Genomic DNA, 11695 nt, shown 5'->3' with positions numbered 1-11695 from the left:
CCGTGGAAACCCAGAGCAGAGCGGATCAATCTCCACCCCCTTGAAAGCACCACAGGGACACACATGTGAAACATATTAGATGACAAGTGTGAATTAAAGGTCAGCGGCTTAACAAGTATTCTGCAGCCTCCCTCTTCCGTCAACAGGGGAGTGTTGCTCCAGGGAGAAAAGCCCACCGCCGCCGCCACCGCCACCGGCTCCCACACTCCTCAGCATCCTCCTCCTCCTCCTCCTTCGTCCAAATCTGCCTCGGCTGGACCGCCGCCAGCCCCTCCGATCCCTCATCAATTCTGGTGTCAGCAAAGTAAATCAATGCAGCGGCGGCAGCAGCCTTCCAAGTCCCAGTGGGCTCTCACGCTGAGATGATCAGCCTCCCCCAACCCCCTTTCCCCCCAACATTTCCCCCCTGTTCCCTCCTTCACGACAAACCTAACTGTTACTCACAGCTCAGGGGTTAACTAATGTTTGTCCTCTGAGGATAAACATGAAGGGCAGATCATCGGATGGGTTTAAACGAGCGACGGAGGAGGAGGAGGAGGAGGAGGAGGAGGAGGGTTTATTTAGCTGCTTACTCTGTGGATTTCAACACATGGCTTGAATCTGTTTTTTTGTTTTCTCCCCCCTCCTCCTCCTCCTCCTCCTTCTTCACATTGGCAAGTGTTTGGATGATGGGAGCCGGAATGCAACTTAAGGGGTTATTTAGGGGGGAAAAAAGCTGCACTGATGACTTATCTGCAGCTCGCACCAACAGGCAGTAAAAGCCTCGGCAGCTGTGACGTTTTTATGCTGTAATGCTCTCATTTACAGTCAGCGTTTACTGTACTCCTGCTTTAAAAGCTCGTAAAAGAGAGAAACGGACGGATGAGCGCTCAGGAGGCAGAACTACCTGCAGCACGTGTGAGAGTTTGATGAACTTTTATCAACAGGAAGAATTATTTGCTGACCCACGAAAGCAGAGAGATTAAATTAGGTCAACTTGTTTCAGAAACTCGTGCAGTGGAGAAGTGTCACCTATTTATAGCCGCGCATTTGATCATCCTGATGGCGACGACGACGACGATGATGATGATGATGATGTTCGTCTGTTAATATTTCATATGTTTGCTTGTTGGCAGCGAGTGTCAGCGTAGTACAAGAGGAGGCCTTTCCTTTCATGATGCAGCCGCTCTCTCAAAGTGAATAAAACATTAGCATGTGTGAAGCTCCCAAAGCGCACAGAGAATGCAAAGTTGTGTGGCATTTTGGCTCCGGCGGGCGATCACAAAAAAAAAAAGAAAAAGGTAAATGCCACGGGTGGTGATGCTCTAAAGTTCCCACTGCAGCATTGTTTTCTTACCCCAGGGGCAGAATGACTCCACCGCTGCTGTAGTTTTATGGGAGAAGGAGTGGGGGGGGAAGATTTCTGGATTTGAGTTATAGCAGATCTCTGAGGCCCCATAAATTTAACAGGAAAAGGGGCGGGGAGCTGTGGAACAAATGGGATCTTTTTCAACCTTAACTGGTTTCTGGTGAGTTGACGGTAACGCACTTAGGTGAGGCGAGCTCGAAAAAAAAACCTTTTTCGTGCTGCGGTTTTATTGTTTTTGAGCTCCGACGTTAAGCTCGAGGATGTGCGGCGCTTCTCTGACGGGGAAACGTCTGCAGGAACGCCGTGCTGCACCTGGAGGTCATAGGTCAACCTTCTGCCTCGGCGGCGGATGCTTACGCGGCGGCTTGAACCCGGCTTTTAGAGGCGCAGGACGGCCGCCCCGCTGCCCCTGCACCGCGTGAGGTGAAGCCTGTTTAAAGCAGCCCTCAGCTCAGACCTGTGGTTGGCTGAGGTTGACTGATTCTGTCTCTGATGCCGGCGGGCACCAGGGGAGCAGAAGAAGAAGGAAAAGGGAAAGTGGGGGGAGGCGACGCAGCGGATCAGATACTCAGCAGGGGGGGGGGGGGCTGGATCTATGGATCAGCGGCATCACCCATCTGCACGCCGCCGAGGGGCCGAGTGTGGCCAAGCAAAGACAACAGCCGCTGATTTGGCTGATTAGTTCCTCCTCCCCGGCTCAAGTCGCGCTAATCAGTAAAACAACCTTGTTCGTGCGTTCGGGCTCGACGACCGGCGTTATTAGCCGCCACCGTCGAGTGCAGAAGGATGCATTTTATAAAAAAAACTTCTTTTGTGCTCGAAATGTAAATGCACGGTGTTTTGCTTTGTGCATAAATATTAATTATCGTGCCGAGGTAAATGGGATTTCCATTGTCAACAAAAAAAAAGAATGGAGGCGGCCACTTATTCCCCTTTAAATTAAACGACTTTTACTTTGCACTAACGCGACTGTTTGTTCTGCTCTTTGCATAAAAGAACTCTGCTTCAACACGAATCTTTAACTTTTATATGTACGTGGTTGTTTCGGCTCTCCGTTCATGAGTTTGTGCGATTAGCTTAATGAGTCATCGTTTAATGATTTTTAATTAATGTGTTGATATGTGAGCCGCCAAATCAACTAGAATCCAGAGATATCAACACGAAGCCTGCACGTTGCTGCATGAACCAATAATCATCGACGGTAAAGAGGTCATGTGACCTCAGAGCGACCTGATCGGTGAGCAACAGGAGTTCGTGCATCATTAGGCTTCGGCTTCAGTTCCTGCTTCTGGTCAAGATTCACCGGATTTCAAACGTGTGATGGAGCTTCGATCACGTGATGTCACAAAAGGAGGAGGCAGGAGTTTGCGAAACCGTTAAAATCGCAATTTGAAACGCTGAAATTAGCAAATCACGAAGGATACAGAGGTTCAAGATGGAGCTGTTAGACGATGATGATGCTGTAGCTGCTGTCCATCCGTCACTGTATGTTTGCTTCAGGTTTGCATGCTGTGGTTTGATTTAAAAGCTTCACCTCGTACGCTCAGCAACGCGTCTGACCCAGAGTCCAAACCACCGTGTCATTTATTTTACAAATTCACGCCGTCCTTGCACGACAGTCATGCTTTTTTTTTTACGGCATCTCTGCTGCATCACATGTTTTAAATCTATCATCGATTTGTTTTTGTTTTTTTAGTCCATAAGAAGTCCTTTCTCGTGACATTTAAAGGGCCACGCTGGTGCTTCTGTATGTTTTGCATCACTGCTGACCATTTCTCAACTCGCTCTTTTCATTTCTTTTTGTGCATTTTTCTTCCATTCTACCAGTCAGAGCTGCACAGTTTGGTCGATTAATCGAAAACTCTTTAAACAATAAACAGATAAACGGCGTAAAGTTGTTGTTTTTCTGAGCAAACGGTTGATGTTACAGCTTTCAAATGTGAGAAGATGCTGCTTTCACTCCTCCTTTATGTTGATGTGTCCTGTCATTACGGGCTATTCTTCATTTTCTGGATCGATAGCCAAGATAGGCAGCTAATGATGAATTCCACTGTCGACTAATCTGTCGATTATTTTCTGGATTAACTGATGATGTGCTTGAGCTATAAAACGTCAGAAGGTGGTGAAAAATGTCCAGCAGTTTTTCCCAGAGATGACATAGTTTAGTCCACAACCTAAAGACAATCAGTCATAGAGGGGAAAAAAGAAACAGGGAATATTCACATTCACAAGCTGGAATCAGACAATTTTGACTTGTTTTGGTTCTTTGGAAAGGACTCAAAGTGATTAATCGATCGTTGTAGCGGCAGATTCATTTAGTAGTTGGCGACTCGTGGATTAATCGGTACAGATGTTTAAACGAAGCTGGATTTTCAATGTGGCACATATGATGCAAAATGATGACAGGGCGATATCCGGTTGTCATAGTGTGTTGAAATGTGTGGTGTGTGTGTGTAAATATATGTACGCTGCTGTCTAAATAGCTTCTATACAAGCCCTCTCCTTTACTAACCGACATCTTCAGAGGCATTTCGGAGAGTGCATAACAATCAAATCACTACTTTACGCTTCACAAAGTTGCTATTTATGTTTGTTTGACGTTTACTCGTGTGTCACTTCACTGCAAAAAAACGGCCCAAATATAAGATACAAACACTAAATCTGAGAAGAAAATGACTTAAAACTAGTGAAATGATCTGTGCATGCAGCAAGTACATTTTACTTGATAAGAAATCTTGAAATAAGATTCTTAATGCTCAATTTAAGATAGTACTGTAAAACCAAGGACTAAAAACAAGTAAATAACTTCTAAAACAAGCCAAATTATCTGTTGTGTCTAAAAATAAGATTTTAAATCTTGGCAAGTCCCATTTTTGACGTGTGAAATGTAGGAACTCAGGATGAACTGCATTCTTTGTAAGAGTGAAGACAAACTTTCACTTATTTTTATGAGCTGGAAAAAGATGTCGTCCACTGAAGCCGTCCTCCTCACACATGATGAACCCTTTAGATGTGTTCAATCCCGGCTAACTGGGAAAACGTTGGTCTTCTACTGTTTCAAAGTGAACACTGATGCTTGACTTTAAAAGTAATTGAAGCCATGCTGCACAACATACATCCCAAACTGCAGCCTTTGTGATTTACTAATTGCTATGCTTCAAATTGCGACTTTGATTTTAAAAAATTGATTAATTATTCAGTCCAACAGTTCACATCAGATCTCAGCCGTCAGCTCCTGCATCCGCCTGCGAACACGTCTGATTACTCGCTTCTGGTCTCGCGCATAACTCTGGCGTGATTGCGTCCACGTGAGGGGACCGGAGTCTATTTATCTGTGTTTTGCAGACTTTAATTAGAATTAAAACGCTCTTACTCTTGACTCCTAATGGCTCCCGCCGTCGAACAACAACAACGGAGGAGTAATCGAGTCCGGTAATCTATCCTGCTGGATGCACAGATCTCCCTCCATCATCTCCCACCCTCTGCAAAGGAGAAGAAGAAGAAGAGAAAAAAAAACCAAAAGCCATTGTTGGTTTCTCTAATGAACACACGGCGCACACTGTAAACCCCGCTCGTATCTCTCGCTCAGCAGCTACAGATGGACGAGTGATCTATTCACTCAATCAAACAACTTCTATTATTGACACACAAAAGCCAAGGACACGCTGTACCGTGGCTGCACTGTCTTCAGTCTGCCACCAGAACAAAGCCTGCGCTTCTGGCAGCGAGTGTCGCTTCACGCAGGACGCGCTGTTTGTTTTAGCCTCTCACACCCTCTTCTAGCACCGTTACCAACAACTTGCGAGCAAATGGTGCACAGCAGGCGTCGTGTCATCGAGTCTCCGCGAAGAAAAGTGTAATTGTTCCAACGACGGAACAACGGGCTCGGCCACAGCTGTATGCCGAGGGGGAGGGTTTCTGGTTCCTCTGAGGTGTGATGAACTCAGGTGACATCTCCCTCGACAGGCCCCTCCTCTCCTCTCCTCTCCCGTCCAGGTGAAGGAAACATCTGCACCAGATCTCAGCCGTTAACTCAGCTGAGAGCCTCCAAAACGCGACATATTAGATTTTCCTGTGCTTTTATGACCCCACTGAACCGGCTCCGGTTAATGGAATATTTCCCCTCTGAAGGCATCTTGGAGGATGCTTTGCTATTAGTTCCACAAATGAATATTGAAAGAAGTGCATTTGCGAGTGCCAAACACACACACACACACACACACACACACACACACGGAGCGAGAGAAAGCCTTAATTAGGCGGCATCACAGATACGCCGTGATTGTCAGCGCTTTCAAAAATTGAGTGCCTGTGGGTGGAGGTTATGAAAGAGGGAGAATAAGTTTTACCTGCATCCCTTTGTCAAGCGCTGGGAGCTTTAGTGCGTGTGGTCCTTAATGCGCTGCAACAATTTGTGTGTTTTTTTCTTTCCCTCTCTCCTTCCTCACACCATTTAATTCCAGTTTGTGAACCTTCCTCCTACTCTTAATTTGCAGAAACCCTTATGGACAGTCGGTGGGCTACCACAGAGCTGGCTTGGACCACGTTCCCAGAGAGTGGGGTGAGTTAATGTGTGTTTTTTTTTTTTACTTGTGTGTGTGTGTGTGTGTGTGTTCTTTCTCTTTTTTTTCCTTTAACAGCATTTGTTCCATTTGCTTGTTAATAGAGCCCAGTCTGCCTTGAACAGCACACCTCCTACTGTTTTATATCTTTGTTTTTGCAGTGTGTATGTTTGCTTTCTTGGATGCTATAAAGCAGAACCACACTCTGCGCCATTGTGTTGGAACATATCAAAGATCTCAGTATTTAGACCACGTATGAACAAAAGAAAAAACCCTGACAAAGTGCGTAGAATCTGTTGCGCTTTAAACATACAAATGAGCAGAAACACGAGACAAATCCCCACAGTGTGCCGGGACTATTAGGTAGGCTTTACCTTGCGTGTCTCCCAGGATAGAGAGCCTGATAATTGAAAGCATGTGCTGGTGTCTTTTGTAATACGGGCCCAAGAGCGCATTACGGGCAGAAATTAAGGTTTTCAGTTGATACCCCCTATAGGAATTGTGAGAAAATAAAACAACATGAATTTGACCCCGGGGCTAACAGCCTGACAGACCTCCCCCACACCCGGCCAGTGTAATTTGTCTTCGCTACGTGAGCGCAAAGTCAGTCAATGGAAATGGTGGGTTTCCATGGAAACGATCTTCGGCAGGCCCCGGCTCCTTCTTTTTCCCTACGAGGGCCGGGCTCTGAATGTCCTAGCATCCATGAAGTCATATGTCACGACTGGCGAGGCAGCCCCTCTCCTCGGCGCCTGACAAGCCCATACGTTCAGGGGCCAGCAATTATCATATTTGTCAGGTAGTGCATCAACGTGTTGCTGGTGATTTACGACGTCTAATGCTGACTCTTGGGCTCATCGTTTGGGAATAAATTGCACAGGAGCTCGGAGACGTGAGATGAGTTATGCATTATTTTGCTCCAGTTGAAATAATCAATTTCTGGGATGCTCATTTGTTATGGAAACGAAACGTTGCGTCCAGCGGGGAATTAGGGGAAAAATCAAAAAAAGATTGACTCCTCACAAGGTTATTTCCTAATGGACTAAATTTATTAACCAATGACGCCATTTGTCATAGATTTAAATGTTAGTTACTGTACGCAAACACATGCAGAGCTGGACGTGGTTGTTTTTGTTTTTTTCTTACATAGATGCAAAGACAGAAGTCGCTTGTTTCAGGGCTGCATGCTGTGAAACAGACACCAGTCTGGCAGCTCTATAAGCCACAGCAGATGCAAATATGTGCACTCTTGCTGTATGTGTAGGCATGAAGGATGTATATTACACCGTCTACATAACCTGAAGTGCTCAGGAGTGCTGCCGTGCTGCAATCACACTGAAAGCATTGCATTTAGATGGACGTTTTAATAAATAACTCGCCGTTTGCATTATAGATCCACGGGCAGTGTTTCCGTTTAAAACGTACAGTTTGTTGCTCTCATCTCTTTTTCAGATTACAAATTCATACGTTACAGAGACCAAATCTCCTCTCGAGGCTGTTTCGATTGCAGCAGACGTAGACGAGGGCGCCGTTTTCCTGTAGGTGTATCTGCAGCTTGTTTAATAGCCACTAAACTTCCATAAAGCCCCATAACCAGCACATTTGTGAGGATCTCAGCTGCAGAACGTCCCCCCTTTTCTCTTTCGAAGCCCACAACGTGCCGTCGGCGCAGAACTAGTCATAATGCGTGAAATGTGTTTTAATCGGGAAATGTTTTCTATTAATAGGCCATAATGATTGGAATTTTCTGAATGATTCATGCAATTAGAAGCGTTTTCGCTGCTAATTATTCCTCACAGGCCGGATTGTACGCGGCACACTGTGGGAACGTGTCTTGGTGTTGTGTTGTGTTTTTATCATCTGTTTTGAGCGTCCTCCGTGCGACAGTTTGCATCAGAATGCACTACATTTAACATTGGTTCATATTAATTAACAGCATATTAAATGAGGGAGAACTGTTTTGGCGTTGGGTAATCAGTTTCCAGTTTCATTCTTGAACCGATTCTTTTGTCTGCATCGCCTTCATCTGTGCTCACAGTCGTCGGTTTTCAGAGCCGCTGTTGTCACCTGTGCCTTTATCACAGTGTGTCCTTGTTGTGTCCACAGTGGGAGGAGGTTAGCGGCTACGACGACTCCATGAGCCCGATCAGAACCTACCAGGTGTGTAATGTCAAACAGCCCAACCAGAACAACTGGCTGAGGACAGACTTCATCCCACGCAGAGGCGTGCTGCGTGTCTACGTGGAGCTCAAGTTCTCGGTCCGCGACTGCGCCAGCATCCCCAACATCCCCGGCTCCTGCAAAGAGACCTTTAACCTGTTTTACTACGAGTCCGAGGGGGACATGGCCACAGACACCAGCCCTCTGTGGAGGGAGAACCCCTACGTCAAGGTGGATACTATAGCCCCGGATGAGAGCTTCTCTCTGCGGGAGGCGGGCAGGATCAACACCAAAGTGCGCAGCTTTGGCCCCCTTTCCAAGGCGGGCTTCTACCTGGCCTTCCAGGACCTGGGAGCCTGCATGTCCCTCATCTCAGTCAGGGTTTTCTTCAAGAAGTGCTCCACCACCATCGCTAATTTCGCCGTCTTCCCCGAGACCGCCACGGGCGCAGAAGCCACCTCCTTGGTGATCGCCCCGGGGGCCTGCGTCACCAACGCCATGGAGGTGTCCGTCCCCCTCAAACTGTACTGCAACGGGGACGGCGAGTGGATGGTTCCCGTGGGCTCGTGCACCTGCGTGGCCGGATTTGAACATTCTGCAGACAGCACTCAGTGCCAGGGTATGTGTATTTAACAGACATTTAGACTTTTATTTAACCAAAGCTCCTTTATATGCTCAGTGCAAGTCACCTCAGTCTGTGCCCTCTTCTCTGCATTTATTGTGTGGCTCCTGAAAGGGGGTGAAGGAGGGTGGAGGAGAGTATGAATTAATGAGGTGTTGCAGAGAGGAGCCGCATACAAATATTGCGCGAGCAGGACAGGAGGGAGAGGAAGATAGCGGCGAAGGCACAAAACAGAGAGCCAATAGATTTTGCGCGAGGAAAATGCAGATAATAGAAAGGGAAAAGACGGAGTCCGGAGAAGAGAGATATTGCTGAGAAAGAGAGATAGTGCGAGTTAAAAGGCGTGAATTGGCAGAGATGGGACAGAGAACAGCAGCGAAGGGGAGAAGAATGAAAAGGGAGGGAGGCTGTAGGGAGTCAAAGACAGACAAGCGAAGCCTCCTCTCACCTGGGCGTGAGAAATAGTGTCTAACATGCGCCGGAGAGCTCATTCGTTGCCATTTGGCTGCTCAAGGTTAAAAGCTTGCCGCCAATGCCTGATAAAAAGCTCTCCAGGGCTTCAGCCAGCGGTTGCGATGAGGAAGTGTAATTTCCTCTGCGGCCCTCCCGTTAGTTAATCTACAGGCGGCCACACTCATTAACACCATTCAGACCAACGTGAGCCAACACTGCCACGCTAACATTAATCACTCAGACGTTTCATTTCTTACCTCTGTCTCACCGCTCGCTCGCAGCCAAGCGCCGCATGAGATGGAGAGAAGAAGAGGAAGAGGAAGAGCGACAACAGAGAAGGAGGAGGAGAGCATTAGTGTATCAAAAACAGCAAAATCATTGCGCCCTCCAAAGAGGTTAATGGATTGAAGGAAAACGGTGGGGTGATTCAGCACCCTGTGGAAAAAAAATAAAAAAACAACAAGCGAGGAAAACAAACAAATAAAAGAAGATGATGATGATGCGCCGTGTAACAGGAGAGAAATAAATCAGATCAGAGAGCCCGGAGCTATCTGTGAATTATGGAAGAACAAAAAAAAAAAAACCCAGAAGTCCATTTTCATCCTGGCTTCTTTGACTTCTTGCTACCGCGGGGCCATTAGTTGTGCTGATTTTCCTAAAAGTGCCATTGTTGGGAATTAGCTGGAACTTGAGTTCAAACTGAAAGACCACTTAGCCTAACTAGTTAATCACACTCTCCCCCTCGCCGGCTGGGTTTTATGAGCCCTCACGCTGACAGGACAGATGTTTGCCAGAGACCCCACTTTTTACACCACCGGTTAGGAATGTGGCAAACAGTAAAAAAAAGAAAGTGTGGGGGCTCTGGAGCTGATATATCCAGACCTTTTGCTGCTAATCCCCTTTATCTGAATCCGTCTTTAGTCTAGGCTTATGCCGGTTTATCCTTAAGACTCGATATCAGCCAACCTTCAGCGCGACACTTTGGAATTCAAATTAATCGCATGGACACATCGTCCGAGATTACCGCACTTTGTATACTTTTCTAATAACTCTGCTCGGCTAATTTACGTCTCGTCTGATGTCCCTTCATTCGAATTGATTTATTGGCTTATTATGGGGCTGTTCTGCATGCGTGTGGAGGCCTTGTTTGTATTCAGCGGCGCGGTTTCGGAGAGCCGAGGACCGAGCCGACACTGATTGATGGGTTTAGGGTGTATCCCTTTTCTCAGAAGCGTTCTCCATCCCTGTTTGTCTGACAACAGCAATCTCCTGTCAGCAGTCGGTCTTCATCTTTATCCTCCTTTTCCTCCTCTTCAGCGTGAAACTTTGCTGTCGCTCTCGCTCTCTTTTTAGGGAGATTAATGTCACCTAGTTGAGAGAGTGAAAATGAAAGTGCAGATGCAAATGTACAGATAAAGCCCCTCTCGCGCTCGAGTGTTCGCCGTTTCTCACGTACATATCAGCGTTTTTCTCCATAAATATTGGGCTTTGCAGGTACTTCACAGGTACAGTTTGTGTTCGGTGACAGATGTGACAGCCGCTGGTCTTTTAAATAACTGACAGCGCAGACAGTTTTATTTATTTATTTATTTGTCTTTTTTGTTCTCATTGTTCTTTTTTTAAAATTATTTTTTCTCCGCCGCTCATCCAGCCTGCATCCCCGGGACCTTCAAATCCAAATTCGGGGAGGGATCATGTGCTCCCTGCCCATCCAACAGTCGCACCAGTGCGCCGGGAGCCAATATTTGTCCCTGCCAGAATGGTTTCTACAGAGCTGACAGCGACCCCCCTGACTCTCCCTGCACCAGTAAGTCATCCTCCGCCGCACAGCCAAAAGAAATATCACATTTTTCATGCTGAATTGCTTTTGAAAAGTTAGAAAAAGAGGCTCAGGTAACATGTAGTAAATCGTGACTGCCACGTTGCATCTGCGTTCTCTAAAAATAATCTGCATGTGCTGTATGTCTTTGGTGCTTTTTTTTCCCCCGTCGTGACAGAACCCAGGACATTGGAGGGTCTAAATTTATGACTTCAAGGGTTGATCATGTCATTTCATGGGAAAAATATGCAGAGGGATGACAAATTAAAGAAAAACAAACAAAACATCGAATGCATCAGTAAGGTGTTGATTCACCACCTGCCACCAGAACAACTTATATTGAACAACATTTCAAGACATTCCTACATCTGGTGTTTTGATGTTGCTTGTGGAGGAAAACAAGAATACATCGGTCCAAAATCTGGGTCCAGATCTTGTGGATGTGAAAGCCATAGATTGACATGATTTCCATCGACTGCTTGTAGCTTATGCGTGGAAGCGTTGATATCTTTAAAAAATGACCACTCCCATCAGGGTAGACATGTTTCACGCCCCCCCCCTGTGGTACAACGAAGCCACGGGATCCGCTCCATGTGGGGGTCAAGAGTTCAGGCCTGTACTGTTCCCTTAGCGTGTCGAGCATATGGTGAAGGATGACTCATCTGACCATGTCGTTGTTTTTGCCACATCTCTGTGGTTTAAGCACCACTCGTATCTCAAATCCATCCTCG

The 11695-nt window shown here is 46.5% G+C and overlaps 1 protein-coding gene across 1 annotated transcript in view; it reads left to right on the top strand.

Annotated features, from left to right (window-relative positions):
- Positions 1-11695, top strand: part of ephb3a (eph receptor B3a) — a 36856-nt gene that overhangs the window by 1377 nt on the left and 23784 nt on the right. The window contains exons 2-4 of the mRNA XM_008285548.1: positions 5845-5909; positions 8017-8689; positions 10797-10952. Coding sequence (XP_008283770.1) covers positions 5845-5909; positions 8017-8689; positions 10797-10952 — 894 coding nt within the window. The remainder of the gene's footprint in view (positions 1-5844; positions 5910-8016; positions 8690-10796; positions 10953-11695) is intronic.

Source organism: Stegastes partitus, unplaced genomic scaffold, assembly GCF_000690725.1.
Source record: "Stegastes partitus isolate 25-593 unplaced genomic scaffold, Stegastes_partitus-1.0.2 Scaffold0, whole genome shotgun sequence".
Lineage (NCBI taxonomy): Eukaryota > Metazoa > Chordata > Actinopteri > Pomacentridae > Stegastes > Stegastes partitus.
This window is presented reverse-complemented; position numbering and strand designations above follow the sequence as displayed.